This window comes from Aotus nancymaae, unplaced genomic scaffold (genome assembly GCF_030222135.1).
Source record: "Aotus nancymaae isolate 86718 unplaced genomic scaffold, 86718_ANA_hifiasm-v0.15.2.pri h1tg000012l, whole genome shotgun sequence".
In the NCBI taxonomy this organism is placed as follows: Eukaryota; Metazoa; Chordata; class Mammalia; order Primates; family Aotidae; genus Aotus; species Aotus nancymaae.
The window spans coordinates 49631239-49652908 of NW_026988423.1; the positions used below are offsets into that span (position 1 = coordinate 49631239).

The following is a 21670-nucleotide window of genomic DNA, read 5'->3' on the forward strand; positions in this document are numbered from 1 at the left end:
ACCACTTTCTTTGCTCATCACAAGAAGCAGCTCCTCATCCATTCAAGTTTGATCATGAGGTTGCAGCAATTCGGTCCCATCTTCAGGATCCACTTCTAATTCTGGTTCTCTTGCTATTTCTACCACATCTGCCATTCCTTCCTCCACTTAAGTCTTGAATCCCTCAAACTCATCCATGAGGGTTGGAATCCATTTCTTTCAAACTCCTGTTCATGTTGCTACGTCAGCCTCCTCTGATGAATCATAAATGCTCTTCATGGAATCTAAAATGGTGAATCCTTTCCAGAAGGAAAGGATTTCTATTTACTTTGCCTAGATCTATCAGAGGAATCATCAATTATGCCAGCTATAGACTTACAAAATGTATTTTTTTTTTTTTTTTTTTACTGTTCTATGATCATTATGCAAAGCAAACAAAATGTATTTCTTAAATAATAAGACTTGAATGTCAAAATTACTCCTTGATCCATGGGCTGCAGAATGCGTGTTGTGTTAGTAGGCATGAAAACAACATTAATCTCCTTGTACATCCTGTGTGACAGAGCAAGACTCTATCTCAAAAAAAAAAAAAAAGAAAGAAAGAAATACAAAACTTGTGCTATAAAAACCATATATCACTGCTGAAAGACACTAAACTAAATGGAAAGATGGCCAATGTCCATGGGCTGGAAGACTTAATATTTTAAAGATGGCAAGTCACAAAGTTGACTTACAGATACAAGGTAATGCCTATCAAAATTCTAGCTGGATTTTTTTTTTTTTGAGACAGGGTCTCACTTTGTCATCCAGGCTATAGTGCAGTGTCACAACCTCAGCTCACTGCAACCTCCAACTCCCAGGATCAAGTGATCCTCCTGCCACAGCCTCCTGAGTAACAGACTATAGGAATGTGCCACCATGCTTGGCTAACCTTTAAATTTTTTCTTGTAGAGATGAGGTCTCATTATATTGCCTAGGCTGGTCTTGAATTATTAGGCTTAAATGATCTTCCTGCCTTGGCCTCCCAAAATGTTAAAATTACAAGCAAGAGCCACTGTGCCTAGTCCCAGCTCCTTCTTAGCAGGAACTGACAAGTTGATTCTAAGATTCATATGAAAATGCAAGTGACCCCAAATAACCAAAATAATTTTGAAAAAGAGAAACAAGGTTGTAAGAGTCACACTTTCCAATTTCAATACTAAATACAAGCTACATTGACCAGTACTGGTAGAGGCATAAAGATAAACATGCAGATCAATACAACCCAGAAAGGAACCCTCATATCATGATCAACTGATTTTTGGCAAGAGTGACAAGACAATTCAATGGCAAAAGAACAGTCTTTCAACAAATGGTGCTGGGACAACCAGATATCCATATGCAAAAGAGCAAAGTCTGATCCCTACCTCACACCATATGCAAAAATTAACTCAAAATAAATCAAAGACCAAAATGTAAGAGCTAAAACTATAAAACCTCTTAAAAGAAAACACAGATGTAAACCTTTATGACTTTGGATTAGGCAATGGTTTCTTAGGTAAGATGGCAAAAGCACAAATAACAAAAGAAAAATTGATAAACTGGATTTCATCAAATTTAAAACTTCTGTGCTGCTTAAGATGCTACCAAGAAAGTGAAAAGACAGGCTGGGTGAGGTGGCTCATGCTTGTAATCCCAGCACTTTGGGAGGCCGAGGTGGGTGGATCATCTGAGGTCAGTAGTTCAGGACCAGCCTGGCCAACGTGGCAAAACCCTATCTCTACTAAAAATACAAAAAGTAGCTGGGCATGGTGGCACACACAACAGTGATCCCGGATACTCAGCAGTCTAAGGCAGGAGAATGGCTCGAACCTGGCAGGCAGAGGTTGCAGTGAGCCAAGATCGTGTCACTACACCCCATCCTGGGCAACAGGGTGAGAACTCTATCTCAAAAAAAAAAAAAGTGAAAAGACAACGTGCAGAATGGAAATTTTGATAAGGTACTCCAGAATAAAGTCCTCTTACAACTCAGTAAATAAAGACAATCAGTCAGGCACAGAAGACAAACATCACATGTTCTCACATATTTGCGGGATGTAAACATAAAAACAATTCAACTCTTGAAAACAGAGAGTAGAAGGATGGTTGCCAGAGGCTGGGAGGGGCGGTGGGGCAGAAAGCTAGTATGGTTAACAGGTACCAAAAAAGCCAGGAGGAATGAATTAAGACCTATTATTTGATAGCACAACAGGGTGTCAATAACTTAAACTGCCCATTTAAAAGTAATTAAAGAAGTATAATCAGATTGTAACGCAAAGGATAAATGCTTCAGGTGATGGATACCCCATTTTCCATAATGAGATTATTACACATTGCACGCCTGTATCAAAACATCTCATGTGCCCCACCCCATATCTATATATCACCCCACAAAAATTAAAAATAAAATATTTAATAAAAGTAACTAAATTAGGCCAGGGGTGGTGGCTCAGGCCTGTAATCCAGCACTTTGGGAGGCTGAGGTGAGTGGATCACTTGAGGTCAAGAGTTCGAGACCAGCGTGGCCAACATGGCGAAACCCCAACTCCACTAAAAATACAAAAAAATTAGCCAGGCATGGTGGCACATGCCTGTAGTCCCACCTACTCAGGAGGCTGAGGCAGGAAAATTGCTTGAACCTGGGAGGTGGAAGTTGCAGTGAGCTGAGATCACGCGACTGCACTCCAGCCTGTACAACAGAGCAAGATTCTGTTTTCAAAAAGAAAAAAGACAGATAATACTAATGCTAAGTGTTAGAATGCTGAGAAACTGGGAACCTCCCACATTGCTGACAGGAATGTAAAATTTCGTGGTCACTTTGGAAAGCAGTTTGGCCGTTCCTCAAAATGTTAAACATAGAGTTACCCTATTGCCCAGCAATTCTACTCCTAGGTACACAGGCAGGAAAGATACAAATGTTTACCTGCATAAAGACTTGTATATGAATGTTCATAGAAGCATTATTCATAATGGCCAATAAGTGGGGAAAAAAATTCCAAATGGCCATCGGCTGATAAATGGATAAGTAAAACATGGGGCATCCGTACAATGGAATATTATTCAGCCATAAAAAGACTGGAATTAAGTACTGCTTTATGCTAGAGCACAGATGAGTATCAAAACCATGGTTAAGTTAAAGAAGCCAGAACAAAAACTAATATATTACTTGATTTCATTGATAGGAAATGTCAAGAACGGCCAAATCAATAGCGACAGAAAGGACATCATGGTAGCTAAGGGTTGGGGTTGGGATAAATGAGGAGTGACTGCTAACGGGGTATGACGTTTCTTTCTTTTTTTTTTTAAGACGGAGTCTTGCTCTGGTGCCCAGGCTGGAGTGCAGTGGTGCAATCTCGGCTCCCTGCAACCTCTGCCTCCCGGGTTCAAGTGATACTCCTGCCTCAGCCTCCGGAGTAGCTGGGATTACAGGCGCCCGCCACCACACCCGGCTAATTTTTTTGTGTTTCTTTTTTAGTAGAGACAGGGTTTTGCCATGTTGGTCAGGCTGTTCTCGAACTCCTGACTGCAAGTGATCTGCCCACTTCAGCCTCCCAAAGTGTTGAGATTACAGGCATAAGCCACTGTGCCCGGCCAGTATGAGGTTTCTTTCTGAGCTGATGAAAATGCTGTGGAATTAGGATGATGGCTGCATGACTTGGTGAATACACCAAAAGTCATTTAATTGTAAAAAGAAAAGAAAAGAAAAGCGAAACCGACTTGATAGTGAAAAGTAGGTCTTCCTCCCATCCACATCCACCTGTCATCCAGCTGCCTGGCCTGGAGGTACAGATGGTCCTGGTCATCCTCCCAGAGACATTTATGCATTTACAAGCGTCTACAGACATGCACTGTCTTCCTTTTTTGAGATGCGGTCTCGCTCTGTTGCCCAAGGCTGGAGTGCGGTGGCGCCATCTTGGCTCATTGCAACCTCTGCCTCTCAGGTTCAAATAATTCTCCTACCCTGAATAGTTGAAACTACAGGAGCCCGCCACCATGCCCAGCTAATTTTCTGTATTTTAGTAAAGACAGGTTTTCACCACGTTGGGGCTGGTCTCAAACTTCTGAGCTCAGGTGATATGCTCATCTCAGCCCCTCCAAGTGCTGGGATTACAGGTGTGAGCCACCGCGCCCGGCCCTTTTTCTTTTTTTCAAACACAAATGATAGGCTATTAGAGGCAATGCCCTGCATCCTGTGTTTTGCAAACTTCAGGCAAGTTTTAAAGAAGACAAAGATCATCTTTATTCATGGTGGGAGGGACAGGGCTCCAGTGGGGAGAAGAGGGCTGTTCAGAGAGAGACGTGTTCAAACAGAGTGGCCTGTTCAGAGAAGGGCAGGGACCTTCCGTGCCTTGAAGCAGAGGAGGTGACTGGCGAGACGTGAGGTGAGGAGGCAGGCAGAGGCCAGCCTGTGGAGGGAGGTGCAGGGGACCACGCCCAGGGGGCGGTAGCTTTATGCTCAAGGGAGTCCCTGAGGATGTCAACTGAGGACCGACATGAAGTGATCACTCAGGACAACGTGGCAACTGATGTTAAACAGAGCAGTCCAGGAAAGAGAGGGAGGAAGCCAGGTGCCGGGGAGGGAGCCGATTCCAGTGAGGTTAGGGAAATAGAATTCACAGGGTCTTAGCAGGGTGTGGTGGCATGCGCCTGTAGTTGAGGTTGATTGAGACAAGGGGAAGATCACTTGAACCCAGGAGTTTGAGGCTGCAGTGAGCTATGATTGCACCAATGCACTCCAGCCTGGGCAGCTGAACAAGAGCCCAACACAATAATAATAGTGAAGGATAATAATAATAAAAAGAATTCACAGGCTCTAATACTGAACGTGGCTTCTCCCGGAGTTCTGGCCAGGGAGACTGGCCAGAGAGGGGCTGGTTACCTCTCCTGAAATGGGGCAGACGGAGGTGCCCATGTTTACATGGAAAGTGAAGATTATTTGTTAGTGAGGTGCCCAAAGTGGGAGCCCCAGGGAGGCCTGACATTGGATGACAGGCCCAGGCCAGAGGCAAAAATCTGGAACTGCCAGCCCCAAATGGCCCACATGAGGTTACTCTGGAGTGTGGCTGGGACAGGGATACGGTGAGAGCCCCAGAAGGTTAAATCCTGGGGGAGCATGGTACTGAAGGGGTTAAAGGACTTGGAGGATTCTATGATCAGTAACCAGCTACCAGCTCCTAACCAGCATGGCTGTCATGCCATGATCTTTAAACATGCACATAGAATGTCTCTGCTGTGCGAGGGAGATTTGCTGTTACATGGATGAGACAGAAAAGTAGGCATGAGATATTCAAGATCATGCTGGCAAATGATGATGTCAGGATTCAAATCCGGATCTGACTCCAAGATCAGTGATTTGTTGGTTTGGTTTTCTATGCTCCTCTAAGCAGGAACCCAGGAGAAAATTCAGGAGACAGCGTGAAAAGGGAAACAGTGTCTGTACCCCGGGAGTCTGCTCCTATACCCATGGGGGTGTCCTGGTCAGCAGAGGTAGCTCCTCAGGAGGAATGCCAGGAATGCTCCCAGCTAGACTTCTGAGCCCTCCTCATGCCTGTGTCGGGACAAGATTGTGTTCCTAGCCGGGTGTGGCAGCCCATACTCGTAATCCCAGTACTTTGGAAGGCAGAGGCGGGCGGATCAGCTGAGGTCAGGAGTTTGAGAACAGCCTGGACAACAGAGTGAAATCTCTTCTCTATTAAAAATACAAAAATCACCTGGGTGTGGTGGCGGGCGCCTGTAATCCCAGCTACTTGGTAGGCTGAGGCTGGAGGATCACTTCAACCCGGGAGGCAGAGGTTGCAGTGAGCGGAGATTGCGCCACTGCACTCCAGCCTGGGTGACCAGAGCAAAACTCTGTCTTAAAAAAAAAAAAAAAAGGCCGGACGCGGTGGCTCACGCCTGTAATCCCAGCACTTTGGGAGGCCGAGGTGGGTGGATCACGAGGTCAGGAGATCGAGACCATCCTGGTCAACATGGTGAAACCCCTTCTCTACTAAAAATACAAAAAATTAGCTGGGCATGGTGATGCGTGCCTGTAATCCCAGCTACTCAGGAGGCTGAGGCAGGAGAATTGCCTGAACCCAGGAGGCGGAGGTTGCGGTGAGCCGAGATCGCGCCATTGCACTCCAGCCTGGGTAATAAGAGCGAAACTCTGTCTCAAAAAAAAAAAAAGACTGTTATCTTGTTCCTTTATCTGCTGATGTGTGCTCTCTGGGGATGCCTACCACACACTGCGGGGCCACATGTGCTCTCTTAAGTCCCCAAACACCAACGGGCTCCTTGAAAAGCAAAGTTGTTTCAAGGGAAGGCCTGCGGCATTCCTCCCACAGCCTTAGGAACCGGTTTCTCTCCCTTCCTATGTACCTATGGATAATTTCATCGGTTTCTCTTTTTTTTTTGGTAGAGATGGGGACTCACTATATTGCCCCGCTGGACTCAAACTCCTGGGCTCAAGCGATCCTCCCGCCTTGGCCTCTCCAAGTGCTGGGATTACAGGTGTGAGCCACCGCGCCCAACTGGTTTCTCTTTTCTTGTTATGCTGGAAGACAGTGCAATCCCACAAGGTTTTCCCTCTTCTCCTACTTCTAAAGCAATTCCAAGACACTTTCAGGCTTTACAGAATAAGCATGGGCTTTGGAGTTCGACGTCAGAGTCCAAGTTTCAACTCAAGGCTGACAAGCTCCAAGCAAGTTACTTCATCTCTCTGGGCCTATTTTCTCCTCTCCGTAGAAGTGATCATAAACCCCTCTGGGCTGAGCTGCTGTGCAGATGAAATGAGATAACATCAGCGAAGCTTCTGGCACGCAGCTGGAGCCGAAGGGATGCTCTTCTTCTCACCCTCCTTCATCTGCTCAAAGGGCTGTGCTAAGAGTCTGCTGTGTTTCAGAGGAAATTTCTCCGAGTGGGTCTGTATTTCTTACTATCAGTGAATGACGACAGGCCTTTCCCAGCTCCTGTCCCCAGTACTGTGCCACTCTGGGTCCTCGTAGGTGGTTGAGGAAAGGGGGCAGGGGACAAGGCCAAAGAGCAGCAGCAAGGCAGGGACAGGCCTATTCTGTCCCCCAGTTAGGCAGGATCTTAGTGACTGGAACTGAGACGGCTCAGGAAGTTTATACTTACAGGGGCACAGATGAAACAGACACAGAACTCAGGTTGGTTGGTTTGTTTGAGACGGAGTTTCGCTCTGTCACCCAGGCTCTAACATTCAACATTAATGACTTTAGGGCAAATTCCTTTTTTTCTTTTGTTTTTTTTTCCCTTGAGATGGAGTCTCGCTCTGTTGCCCAGGCTGGAGTGCAGTGGTGCGATTTCAGCTCACTGCAACCTCCGCCTCCCAGGTTCAAGTGATTCTCCTGTCTCAGCCTCCTGAGTAGCTGGGATTACAGGGTTGCACCATCATGCCCGGCTAATTTTTGTATTTTTATTAGGGACAGGGTTTCACCAAAGTTGGCCAGGCTGGTCTTGAACTCCTGACCTCATGATCTGCCCGCCTCGTCCTCCCAAAGTGCTGGAATTACAGGTGTGAGCTACTGTGTCTGGCCTCCAAATTCCTTTTACTTACTTATTTTTGAGGTGGAGTCTCACTCTGTCACCCAGGCTGGAGTGCAGTGGAGCAATCTCGGCTCACTGCAACCTCTGCCTCCGGGTTCAAGTGACTCCCCTGCCTCAGCCTCCTGAGGAGCTGGGGTGACAGGTGCATGCCACCACACTCAGTTAATTTTTATATTTTTAGTAGAGATGGGGTTTCACCATGTTGGCCAGGCTGGTCTCCAACTCCTGATCTCAAGTAATCTGCCCACCTTGGCCTCCCAAATTACTGGGATTACAGGTATGAGCCACCTTGCCTGGCTGAATTTGTTTTTAATTTGATTTACAGTGGTCGTGTGTGTGTGTGTGCGCGCGCGTGTGTGTGTGTGTGTGTGAGAGAGAGAGAGAGAGGAATGAATATTACACCAAGTTCAAACACCTGAGTTCCAACAGTAACGCTCCTTCCAACTGACAGACCCTGTTTGATCTATGGATCTCGAGGGGCTGTCCATGAGGGTTTTCTGTGCAGGTGGCTGGACAAATGTGTGACCCCGTCAGGCTGGGGACACTTGTTAGAGGTGGTGGGAATGCGGTGGTTCCAGGGTGGCATTGGCCTGCGCATAACAAGGTTCAAGGGAGCCAAAGATTTCAGGACAGGACCAGGAGAGGGTGGGGGGAGGAGAGGCTGGAGCCTGGAGCGGGAACCCTCCCTTGCCCCTTAGACTGTCTGCTCCCCCTCCTGTTGGTAACTCGGGATGGTGACGATGCCCCCAGCACAGGGTGGTGAGGAAGGGTGACCGAGAGCATGGAAACGGTGCTTTGTAGATGTAAAATGCTGTGCAAAATATTATTAGCAAAGGGAGCTGTGACATAGTTGGGAAAAGACTGGGGGAGGGAAGAGACGTGGAATACTCCACACTGAGCAACCCACTCCTGAGGGCTCTCAGCTGCTATCAGACTGCATCCTATGCGCCCTCCTCGGAACCACACACATGGACGTGGGCTTCCTTTGACCATCTGGTCCTTGGTGTCAGTTTGATTTAAGGAATGACTGCAACAAATTGATGGAACTTTAGTAAAACCTAATTAACATCCATATTGAGTTTTTCCCAGGGCAGGGAGATCTGCAGAAAATAAAATGCCCTAGAAATTTAAATTCCACAATAGTTAAATAAATACTGTATGACTGAGTATTACAAGTTGAATGATTTTACTCCAGGAAAAGAAAATGATCTATTCTTATAGACACATACTGCTTTCTAATCATCCCTCCCTCCCTCCCTCCATAGCTCTATCCTATCATCCATCCATCTATTCCTTTATCCAATCATCCAGCCATCCATCCCTCTATCCAATCATCTATTCATAGAAGTAACCCGGGTGTGGTGGCTCACACCGGTAATCCCAACACTTTGGGAGGCATTTGCCGGAGGACTGCTTGACGCCAGGACTTGAAGACCATCTTGGGTAACATAGCAAGATCTCATCTCTTCAATAAATGCAAAAATAAGCTGGGCATGGTAGTGTGTACCTATAGTCCCGCCATTCAGGAGGCTGAGGCTGGATGGCTGCTTGAGCCCAGGAGGTGCAGGCTGCAGTGAGCTATGATCATGCCACTGTACTTCTGCCTGGGCCATAGAGTGAGACTGTCTCAGAAACACAAACAAAACAAAACAGAAAATGGGGTCTGGGCACAGTGGCTCACGCCTGTAATCCCAGCACTTAGGGAGGCTGAGGCCGGTGGATCACTTGAGGTGAGGAGTTCGAGACCAGGCTGGCCAACATGGCGAAACCCTGTCTCTACTGAACATACAAAATATTAGCCAGGCGCGGTGGCAGGTGCCTGTAATCCCAACTACTCCAGGGGCTGAGGTAAGAGAATTACTTGAACCCAGGAGATGGAGGTGGCAGTGAGCTGAAATCACGCCCCTGCACTACAGCCTGGGCAACAGATCGAGACTCCGTCTACAAAAAAGGGAAGTGAAATGGGTAAGCCCTGGGGCTTCCTGGGGTGCCAGCCCTGCCCAGACTCCCACAGGGGCTGGCATCGGTCTATCACAAGGGACCTCAGTTTCCTTACCTACAACCCGCTGGTCTCTTCAGTCTCAGATTCTAAGTCAACTTTGCCACAACATCATCTTCCTAAGTTATTCCAGGGTTCTTAGAGCTTTCTCTCATCCATTTCAGTTCAGTTCAGCTCAATTCAAGAAACATTTCCCAAGCACCTACTACAATCCCAGGCACTGGGAGATCCAGAAACCCCCCATGCACCTTTCCTTGGCAGCCTGAACTCGACCCAGAGCCCGTGTTCAGGAGCCGTGCAGGCAGCGGGGTCCCTAGTGTGGGTCCCCCGGTGGAGGCGCTAAATGACAGCTGGGAGGGGGAGTTCGATCTGTAAACATCCAAGAAATCTACCAGCGGTTACTGAGAGGATGTTAAAAATAATTCTCCACTGAAAATATTAGATTTGCTCTGGATTGTTCATTACATACAATGGTTTAATAGGACTTTTATTGAATAGCTGCAGAACTCTGGGCTGAAATCAATTTGCCCTCCACGTGGAATTTTGATGTCTGCTGTTGACTTCTACAACATGGAGCAATTTGTAATCGCTCGGGCTCGCCGTTGTTTTCAAAGCTCCTGCTATATCACAAGCATTTATTTCTGACCACAAAATTACATTTATTCAACAGAAAGCAGCTCCGGGTCTTTAAGAGGTTAACTTCTGGAGTGCTTGGCCGCGCTCCAGCCCGCATCGGAGGGGGCGCGCGGGCGCGGTGGCACCCGGCAGTGGCGGCAGCGCCGGGCGGGCGGCCGTGATTAATAGACTGCTGAGAGCGCCCCTTTCCACAGGCGCACGGCTCCTGCCCCTGCTTCCATAGATCATGGACTTAGCCTCAACATATCTGACTGAAATTGAATTTGGCTTCTCTCTCAACTGTTCATTTCCTATGTTATGCAAGGTTAGATCCCTTTCTGCATGAGCAGAACCAAACCAGCTGCAGCTTTGGAGGAGAAAATGTGCTTTCAATTATGCAGCTGGCCTGAATGCTGAGCCGCAGTCGGACGGTTCCCTAATTGAGCCATCATGGCTCGAACATACAGGGAGACACTGCATGTGTCAGGCCTGTGGGTTTTGCCGTAAGATAATGACAGTACACCAGCCACATCACCAAGGTGACCGCCATGGCTGCCACCACTGTCACCTCCATTGCCGCAGAAGGCCCAAGAGCCTGCGGACAGCCATGCTGGGTGAGAAGGAAGTTTCCCACCCAGCAAGGGACAAGGGCAGCGGCTGTGTTAGGGTCTCTGGGAAGCCTCGCTGTGTCCTCCAGCCAGAACGCGTCACCCTGTCCCCAGAGTGCCTGGCGTGCTCCACGGTTGTCTGTCTGGCCCCAAAACCACAGAAGACCCGGACAACCTCTCTCTACTCCCAGCAGCGCACTGACCTATTTCTCTTGCGGGCCTCTAGGAACTGGAGTAGAGGCTTGCACGCAGTGCTTGGTAAGCACTCATTCACAAGAAGGCAAGGTTCAGCGAAGAATGTTTTACATAACCAGTTCCATGAGGCAAGGAATAAAGTATTTAGGCCCTCAAAAGGTGTACAATCTCATAGAAAAGTGGGCTGGAAAGAGGGGGAACATTAACAAGGCAGTAACAAGAAAACGAGCACCCTGAAAATGGGCTAAGGTGGCCGGGTGTGGTGGCTCACACCTGTAATCCCAGCACTTTGGGAGGCCGAGGCGGGCAGATCACTTAAGGTCAGGAGTTTGAGAGCAACCTGGCCAACAGGGTGAAACCTCGTCTCTACTAAAAATAAAAAAATTAGCCAGGTGTGGTGGCACATGCCTGTAATCCCAGCTACTCGGGAGGCTGAGGCAGGAAAACTGCTAGAACCCAGGAGGTGGAGGTTGCAGTGGGCTGAGGTCACGCCACTGCAGTCCAGCCTCTCCAGCCTGGGTGACAGAGCAAGACTCCGTCTCAAAACAGGATCCCAAAGGATCCCAAAAGAAGACATGAGGCCTGGCGCCGTGGCTCACACCTGTAATCTCAAAGCTTTGGGAGGCCGAGCTAGGAGGATCATTTGAGGCCAGGAGTTCAAGGCTACAGTGAGTCATGATCTCACCACTGCACTCCAGCCTGCATGACAGAGCGAGACACTCTCTCTCTAAAAAAAGACATGCAACTGGCCAATGGGTATATGACAAGCTGCTCTACCTCATTACATAGCTGGGAGATTCGACTCAAAACCAAATTTGAGCTATCACCTGATACCTGTTAGAAGGGCTATTACCAAAAAGACCCATGAGTACTAGTGAGACGTGGAGAAAAGGGCAGCCTTGCACACTGTCGGTGGGAATGTGAATTGGCACAGTCATTACGGGAAATGGTAGGGAGGTTGCCCCCCAAAATTAATACGATCCAGCAATACCACAAAGGGACTGAAATCAGTATCGTGAAGAATTGTCTGCACGCCACGTGCACTGCGGCACTATTGACAATAGCCAAGATATGGAGGCAGCCTAAGCGTCCAACAACAAACATATGGGTAAAGAAAAAAAGAAAACGTGATTTTACATACACACAGTCATCCCTTGGTACACTCGGGGGAGTGGTGCCAGGACCCCCTGTGTATACCAAAATCTGCATGTACTCAAGGTCCCCCAGTCAAAGGGTACAAAGTTTTACTTAAGTAAGAAAAGTAGGTTTTGGGGACCTAAGGTACAGCATGGTGACTACAGTTAATAATATTGTAATAATCTATATGACATCTGCTAAGGCAGTAGATCTCAAGTGTTCACAAGACAGACACACACACATACACACATACACACACACACCTGTGAGCTAATGGGTATGTCGTCAGTGTGATTGTGGAAATCACTTTGTAATGTATGCACGTATGAAAACATCACACTGGGCTGGGTGTGGCAGCTCACGCCTGTAATCCCAGCATTTTGGGAGGTCGAGGTGGGAGGATTGCTTGAGGTCAGGAGTTCAAGACCAGCCTGGCCAAAGTGGTGAAACCCTGTCTTTACTAAAAATACAAAAATTAGTCAGGTATGGTGCCATGTGTCCACAGTCCCAGCTAATCGGGAGACTGAGGCAGGAGAATTGCTTGAACCCAGGAGGTGGAGGTTGCAGTGAGCCGAGATCATGCTGCTGGAGTTCAAGACCAGCCTGGGCAACACAGCCAGACTTTGGATTTACAAAAATTGAAAAAATATAAAATTAACTGGGCCAGGCACCTGTAGTCCTAACTCCTCAAGAGGCTGAAAGCAGGAAGATTACCTGGGAGGTCGAGGCTGCAGTGAGCCCTGATTGTGCCACTGCACTCCAGCCTGGGTGACAGAGGGAGATCCTGTCTCAAAAAATTAAAACCCAGGCTGGGCATGGTGGCTTACACCTGCAACCCCAGCACTTTGCCAGGCTGAGGCGGCTGGATCACAAGGTAAGGAGTTCAAGAACAGCCTGACCAAGATGGTGAAACCTCGTCTCTACTAAAAACACAAAAATTAGCTAGACGCGGTGGCAGGCACCTGTAATCCCAGCTACTCAGGAGGCTGAGGCAGGAGAATTACTTGAACTCGGGAGGCGGAGGAGTGATCCAAGATCGGGCCACTGCACTCCAGCCTGGGTGATAGAGTAAGACTCCATCTCAAAAAAACCTCCCAAACCATCACGTTATACACTTTAAATATGTGTAACTTTTCTTTGTTAATGATACTTTCATAAAGCTGAGGATAAAAAAGAGGGAAAAGTTAGAAACAGGATGAGGTGGTCAGGAAGATGATCAAAGGAGACAGACTTGTGGTTCAGCCCTAAAGGATGGAACTGAGTTTTATAGGTAGGGAACAGCAAAAGCCTCTTAACAATAACAGAGGTTTCAGGAAATCAAAAAGTATGTTCAGGCGACTTATAATACACAGTCCAGTTCAGCCTGAGTAGAAGTCCAGGACTTTGAAGCTGGAAAAATATTTCAAAGCCAAGTCATGGAGCTCCTAACACAGCAATCTAAGGAGCTTGAGTGGGCAGAGAGAGTCACAGAACTTGTCACCAGGAGAAAGACCTCTTTCATGGAACCGAGTCCCGTGGTTCCTACAACTAGCACTGTGTGAGAATCAGAGGTGGACTTTAAAAATGTACAGATTCTGCAGTTCCACCCCATGCCTTCTACACCGGAATGTCAGGGTAGGAGCCTGGGGAGCTGGATTTCTGGAAACATGTGAGCAGTTCTCATGGAGCCAGGGTAGCACTGGTCGGACCCAGCTGCAGCTCTGGGAACCACTGATCTGGTCCAACCTTCTCTAATCTTATTTCAAACCCACTTCACTTAATGCAGTACTAGGCAAGTACAGGCAACGTGGGGACAGAAATAGGTGCAAAGACACACTCACACACACACACAGTCTAACACACATACACTCTCACACACACACAGCCTAATACACACACACATATACACTCACACACACACAGCCTAACACACACTCATACACTCAGACACACACACAGCCTAACACACACTCACACACACATACACACACAGCCTAACACACACACACATATACACTCTCACACACAGCCTAACACACACATATACACACACACAGCCTAACACACACATATACACACACACAGCCTAACACACATATACACTCACACATACACATTCACACACATACACAGCCTAACGCATACACACACAGCCTAACACACACATATACACTCAGACACACACACAGCCTAACACACATACACTCACTCAGACACATACACACATACACTCTCACACACACATATACACACATATACACACACATACACACACACAGCCTAACACACATATATATACACTCACACATACACACTCACATACACAGCCTAACATATACACACACAGCCTAACATACACATATACAGTCAGACACACATATACACAACCTAACACACACTCACATATACAAACACACACCACACAGCCTAACACACACATATACACTCAGACACATACACACAGCCCAACACACTCACATATACACATATATACACACACAGCCTAATACACACATACACACACACAGTCTAACACACATATACACTCAGACACACATACACACACAGCCTAACACAAACATATACACTCACACATACACACACAGCCTAACACACCCTCATATATACACACACACACCCATACTTATACACACATTCTCTACCTTCTATGTTTTAGAAGCATAAGGCCTTAGTAAGTAAACTCTAAGGGCAGAATGACTTCAGGCCCAAAACCTAAAGGGAGAGAGAGTGCCAAATTCTAACCACTAGGCGGATCACCTGTGGTCAGGAGTTCGAGACCAGCTTGGCCAACATGGCAAAACCCCATCTCTACTAAAAATACAAAAAAGTAGCTGGGCATGGTGGTGTGTGCCTGTAATCCCAGCTACTCGGGAGGCTGAAGCAAGAGAATTGCTTGAACCTGGGGAGATGGAGGTTGCAGTGAGCCAAGATTGTGCCATTGCATGCAGCCTGGGTGTCACAGAGAGATTCCATCTCAAAACAAGCAAACAAAAAGAATGGATAAGAGATGACAATCTCCCAATCTCCCTGGCAGGTGGTCATCCGGCTCTTGCTTGAACACTCCCAGGAATGGGAAACTCACTACCTTAGACAGCAGCTCATCCTGTTTTTTTTTTTTTTGGAGACAGAGTCTTGCTGTGTTGTCCAGGCTGGAGTGCAGTGGTGCGACCTTGGCTCACTGCAACCTTCACCTCCTGGGTAAAAGTGATTTTCCTGCCTCAGCCTCCCAAGTAGCTGGGACTACACGCACCCGCCATTGTGCCCGGCTAATTTCTTTTGTATTTTTAGTAGAGATAGGGTTTCACTATGTTGGCTAGGCTGGTCTTGAACTCCTGACCTCATGATCCCCCCACCTTGGCCTTCCAAAGTGCTGGGATTACAGGCATGAGCCACCTCACTCAGCCAGCTCATCCTATTTTTGAACAGATCCACATTGCTGAAAAACATCCTCTTCTGTTCTGCTGGTGATAGTCAACCAAAGTACTGCTCTGGTGGGTCTCATGGGGTTTCAGAGCAATGGAGCTCCTTGGAGGAGGATCTGGGTCACCCGAGCATTTTACAGATGAGCAAAGTTGGCCAGAAGGAGGCCCCGAGACTCACCCAAGGTCACAGAAGTGGTGGGCAGCAGCGCCTGGACCGGTTTCCTGTGAAATGTCCTTTGGAGCGAACCACATGGACGCCCTGGCTTTATTTAGCAACGGCCTTTAGATCTGAATGCTTAAATATGTTACAGACAGCTCAACAGATATGGGCTGCAAGATGGGCAGCCGACTCGCAGTCACTTTTAACTCATTCATAGCCTGTTGTTCTAATTCACGCAACTTTCTCTATTTCCCCATTATGTAATTAGAATCTGTCAAATCGTACTGCTGGTGCCCACGGGGAATTTACTTTCTACTGTACTCCTTTGAAAGGGTCTAGTCCAAATGGGAGACTAAAGGGTGTCCTACAAAGAAGCCTAAGGCTTCTGCCCACAAGGCCCTGGCCAAGACCCGGGCCCAACTAACTTCCTTGGTAATGCTCCCTGCCAGGCAAGCCCATCCCTGCAGAGCTCTGGCACTTGCTCCCCGCATCTTCCCGACGTTCTTTCCCAGTTCCGAGTATGACTGGTTTTCCTTGCTTCTTCCCTCTGATGTCCCGTCGTCCTCCCAGGAGAGGCTTCCCTGAATGACTGACTGAAGAAGCCACTGCCACCTCCTCCTGCTCTGCCCAGACACCTAGCGCGTCTCCCTCGCAGCGCCTGGCACCGTCTAACATTGCCTTTTGTGTTTATGATCAGTTTCTCTTCATTAGAATAGCAGGGTCCTAGTGGACTGTATTCAAAGCGACATCTTTAGCTACTGTTTGGCCCATAGCTGGAAGCAGGAGGCTCCTGAAAAGGTTGTGTTGAATGAAGACCAGATAGTGAAACTTAGGATCCGAGAGCACGTCCTGCGCGCAGCTCTGAACGCGGCCAGCGTGCTGCACGCAAGGGAGACATTCAGCGCAAAGGGAAGTTTCAGATCATTCGTTGGTCCCTCCCTCAGGCCATGTCGGCGGGTGATACTGTGATGAAATTCACAGTTAACCTGGGTCCCACTCCTTCCAATGATGCAGATCGTAGTTGTAGCAAAGCGCACGAACACAGTGATAGACGTACACAGGAGATAATGAACCAAGCTCCAGAATTTATCTAGGAGGGGCTGGTTAGAAGGGAAGGGGGCTTCAGGCAGGGTTTGCAGAGCACTTTGGCGAGATGAACATCAATCGTTTGTTTGCTTGTTTGTTTTTAAGAGAGATGGGGTCTTGCTCTGTTGCCCAGGCTGGAGTGCCATAGTGCGATCACAGCTCACTGTAGCCTCAACTCCTGGGTTCAAATGAACCTCCCACCTCAGCCTCCTAAGTAGCTGGGACTACAGGTGTGTGATACCACGCTTGGCTAAGTTTTGCATTTTTTTGTAGAGATGGGGTTTCACTATGCTGCCCAGGCTAGTCTGGAGCTCCTAGGCTCAAGTGATCCATCTGCCTCGGCCTCTCAAAGTGTCAATCAAAGACTGGGGAGGTTGGCTGAGATCCGGGAGGGGGTGAATGCATGGCTTCCTCCCCTCAAGCAGTATCAGAGCGCACCAACGTTAGAGGACACTTCTGAGAAGCCAGATGGCCCCAGGATCGAGGCCCAGTCCTGCCATTATGACCTGTGTGACCTGGGGCCCTCTCTCGGGCTCAGTGCTTTCATCTGTTAAGATGAGGTTGATGCTTCCACCTACTCATCCAATCAACACTTATTTAGTACTCGTGAAGGAGAGGCCCTGGGTATACAGAGCTCATAACTTTCAGTAAATAAATCCATATGCTTTTCTATGATTCATCCTTTGTTGCAACAAAGTGTTATCATAATTCTTTCTCCTGTTGATGGCCACTTGGGTTGTTTTCACATGTTAACTATTTTCAAAATTTCTGAACTGGTTTTCCAGGGCCGACAAGTTTATTTGTTTATTTAATTTTCTTTCTTCTTTTTTTTATCCAAAACGTGTTTATTGAGATGGTTTCCCACTCATCTTGATTCAGAGTGCTTTTAGTGCTGCTTCCTCCTGAAAGAACATCCTTCTGTAAGCCTTGCTTTTCCTCCTGTAGGCTGGCAGAGGACAGTGGAGCAGCCAACACACAAAACTACCGTTTGTGCATGGCTGAAGACCGTGGTGAATTTATAGCATCCTGGGCATTTCACATCCATGAAGTAGGAATCGGGGCTCTGCACCAGGCGTTTCTTCTTGTGTTTCCTCTTCTCCTCTTCTGGAGAGGGATGAAGGAGATCCTTTGCGAGAGGCATGTTCTCGTGGGTAGGTCGCCACCGCTGGAAAGGTGTTTATTTAATTTTCTTTTGAAATAGACTCTGGCTCTGTCCCCCAGGCTAGGAGGCAGTGGTGCCATCAAAGCTCACTGCAATAGGCGGGCGGATCACCTGAGGTCAGGGGTTTCAGACCAGCCTTGCCAACATGGTAAAACCCCGTCTCTACTAAAAATACAAAAATTAGCTGGGTGTGGTGGTAGGAGCCTGTAATCCCAGCTACTCAGGAGGATGAGGTAGAATCACTCGAACCTGGGAGGCAGAGGTTACAGTGAGCCGAGATAGTGCCACTGCACTCCAGCTGGGGTGACAGAGCGAGATTCTGTCTCAAAAAAAAAAAAATCTTGTTTAGATTTTTACTGGAACTACAATGACTGACTCTGTGATCAATCTGGAGAAAACTGACTGCATCAATAGCAGTGGAAATTTCTCTCCTTGTATACTTTGTTTCCATTTGAATCTCCTTTAATATCCTCCAAGATAAATGTTACATCTTTCTCCAGAAAGATTTCCATTGTATTGTTACATTTATTTCTAGGTATTGTTTCTTTCTTTCTTTTGTTTAGTGTCACTATCTCCAGTAGCATCCTTTTTAAAAATTACATTTTAAGTTTGCTGCTGATAGAGAGCTATATAATTACTTTTATGCATTGATTTTGTATGTAGTAACCTATTTAAATAATTGAGGCTCACTTGAAAAATGACAGTTTGATTTCTTTTTTTTTGAGACAGAGTTTCGCTCTTGTTACCCAGGCTGGAGTGCAATGGCGCCATCTTGGCTCACCGCAACCTCTGCCTCCTGGGTTCAAGCAATTCTCCTGCCTCAGCCTCCTGAGTAGCAGGGACTACAGGTGCGTGCCACCATGCCCAGCTAATTTTTGTATTTTTAGTAGAGACAGGGTTTCACTGTGTTGACCAGGATGGTCTCGATCTCTTGACCTTGTGATCCACCCGCCTTGGCCTCCCAAAGTGCTGGGATTATAGGCATGAGTCACTATGCCTGGCTTTTTTAATTTTTAAATTTCTTAAATTAAAAAAAAATTTTTTTTGACAGTTTGATTTCTTCTGTTGCAATACTTATGCTGGATCTACAACAGGGTTACATCCCAATAAACTCACTGTAGGTTGAAAATACTGTGTCAAAAATGCATTTAATAAACTAACCTAGCAAACATCATAGCTGAGCCTAGCCTACTTTAAATATATTCAGAAGACTTATATTAGCCTATAGTTGGGGAAAATTATCTAAGACAAGACTTTTTGTTGTTGTTGAGACAGTCTCGCTCTCTCACTGCTGGAGTGCAATGGCACGATCTTGGCTCGCTACAACCTCCGCCTCCAGCGTTAAGCAATTCTCCCGCCTCAGCATCCCGAGTAGCTGAGACTACAGGCACGCGCCTGACTAATTTTTGTATTTTTAGTAGAGAGAGGGTTTCACCATGTTGGCCAGGCTGGTCTCGATCTCTTTACCTTGTGGTCCACCCACCGTGGCCTCCCAAAGTGCTGGGATTACAGGTGTGAGCCACCGTGCCCAACGACAAAGCCTATTTTATAATAAAGTATTCAACAGCTCATGGAATTTATTGAATACTGTACCGAAAATGAAAAACAGCATGGTTGTATGGGTACTCAAAGCAGAGTTTCTCTGCATCATCCTAAAGTTGAGCCATCAAAAGTCCAGAGCTATCTGTACTTTATTTCTTTTTCTTATCTGCTCTGCTAGCTAAGAGTTCCAGCACAATGTGAATTAAAGCAGCAACAGCAGGTATTCTTGTCTTGTTCCTGGTTTTCTGGGAAATTTGTTCTTTAACACCACTGGATCTGATGATTGATGTATGTTTCTGATAAATACCTTTTACTGGGTTAAAGAAGTTTCCCTGTATTCCTAATTTGTCAGTAGTGTTTTTTGTTGTTGTTGTTATTGTTGTTTTTTGAGACAAAGTCTCGCTCTGTTGCCCAGGCTAAGGTGCAGTGGCGCGATCTTGGCTCACTGCAACCTCCGTCTCCCAGGTTCAAGTGACTCTCCTGCTTCAGCCTCCTGTGTAGCTAGGTTTACAGGCCTGCACCCATCACACCCAGTTTATTTAATTTTTTTTTTTTGTATTTTTAGCAGAGACAGGGTTTCGCCACATTGGCCAGGCTGGTCTCAAACTCCTGATCACAAGTGATCCACCATGCCTGGCCTGTTGGTAGTTTTAAATTATGAATGGATTTGAATTTTATCAAAATATTTTGGAATAACTATTGAATTTTTTTCCCTCCTTTAATCTGCTAGTGACATGGATTTACATTAATAAATTTTGAAAATTTTAAAACCAAACAGCATTCTTGGGATATATCAAGCTTCCGAGCTTGACGGATTTAATTTACTAATACCTTTGAAAAGACTTCTGCATATTTATTCACTAGTAAGACTGACTTTTTTTTTTTTTTTTTCAGATGAGGTCTCGCTCCGTTGCCTAGGCTAGAGTGTAGTGGCAAGATCTCAGCTCACTGCAACCTCCACCTCCTGGGTTTAAGCGATTCTCCTGCCTCAGCCTCCTGAGTAGCTGGGATTACAGGTGCCTGCTACCATACCTGGCTAATTTTTGTATTTTCAGTAGAGATGGGGTTTCACCATGTTGGCCAGGCTGGTCTCAAACTCCTGACCTCAAGTGATCCGCCCGCCTCAGCCTCCCAAAGTGCTGAGGTTAGAGGTGTGAGCCACTGCGCCTCGCCAGTAAGATCGACTTTTAATTTTCCTTTCTTGTACTGTTCTTGTCTCGTTTTGTTATCAAGGTTATATTCATCTCATAAAAGGAGTTAGCAGATGCTTTCTCTTTTTCTATTTTCTGAAGGAGTTTGCTAAGTATGAGAGTGCTCTATTTCATGAATGATTGATAACACTCCCTCAGAGAACTGTCTAGACCTCACAGAAATATTTCAGTAACAGTTGCAAGGCTATTCAAGTTTTCTATTTCTTCTTTAATCAGTTTTGGTAGCTACAGAATTCTAAAACTTTTTCGATTTCAGGATTTATTGGCATAAAGTTGCTTATTAACATTCCCTTATCATCTTTTTAATCTCTGGCAGCAGCTGCAATATCATCCCCAATTTTATTCCTAAGATTTTTTGTCTTAATTAGTACAGTGGTTTGTCAATTGCAGTGGCATTTTCCTTTTTTGTTTTCTGAGACACAGTCTCACTCTATCGCCAGGCTGAGTGCAATGGCACGATCTTGGCTCACTGAAACCTCCGCCTCCTAGGTTCAAGCGATTCTCCTGCCTCAGCATGAGTAGCTGGGATTACAGGTGCGTGCCACCATGCCCAGCTAATTTTTGTGTTTTTAGTAGAGATGGGGTTTCACCACGTTGGCCAGGATGGTCTTGATCTCTTGACTTCATGATCTGCCTGCCTTGTCCTCCCAAAGTGCTGGGATTACAGGCGTGAGCCACTGTGCCCAGCGTTGCAGTGGTATTTTCAAATAAACAACTTTTGGAATGTTTCTCTCTTGGCTCTTTGTTTTCTATTTCATTCATATCTGTTCTTAACATATTTACTATTATTATATCTATCATTTCCTTTATTCTATTTGAACTTGTTCTGTTGCACATTTATTTATTTATTTAATAGAGATGGAATCTTGCTATGTTGGCCAGGCTGATCTTGAACTCCTGGCCTCAGATGACTCTCCTGCCTTGGCCTCCCACAGTGGTGGGACTACAGGCGTGAGCCAGCACATCAGCCTACTGTACTTTTTCTTTT

General features: G+C 46.6%; 2 protein-coding genes across 7 annotated transcripts in view; both read right to left on the reverse strand.

The window, feature by feature from the left end:
* CUX1 (cut like homeobox 1) overlaps nucleotides 1-21670 on the reverse strand; it is a 465449-nt gene that overhangs the window by 229295 nt on the left and 214484 nt on the right. The window lies entirely within an intron of this gene.
* On the reverse strand, nucleotides 15564-18649 carry LOC105714878 (small ribosomal subunit protein eS27-like). Its single transcript, XM_064375337.1, has one exon. It carries the CDS (start codon nucleotides 17906-17908, stop codon nucleotides 17654-17656), a length of 255 nt encoding a protein of 84 aa, XP_064231407.1. The 5' UTR covers nucleotides 17909-18649; the 3' UTR covers nucleotides 15564-17653.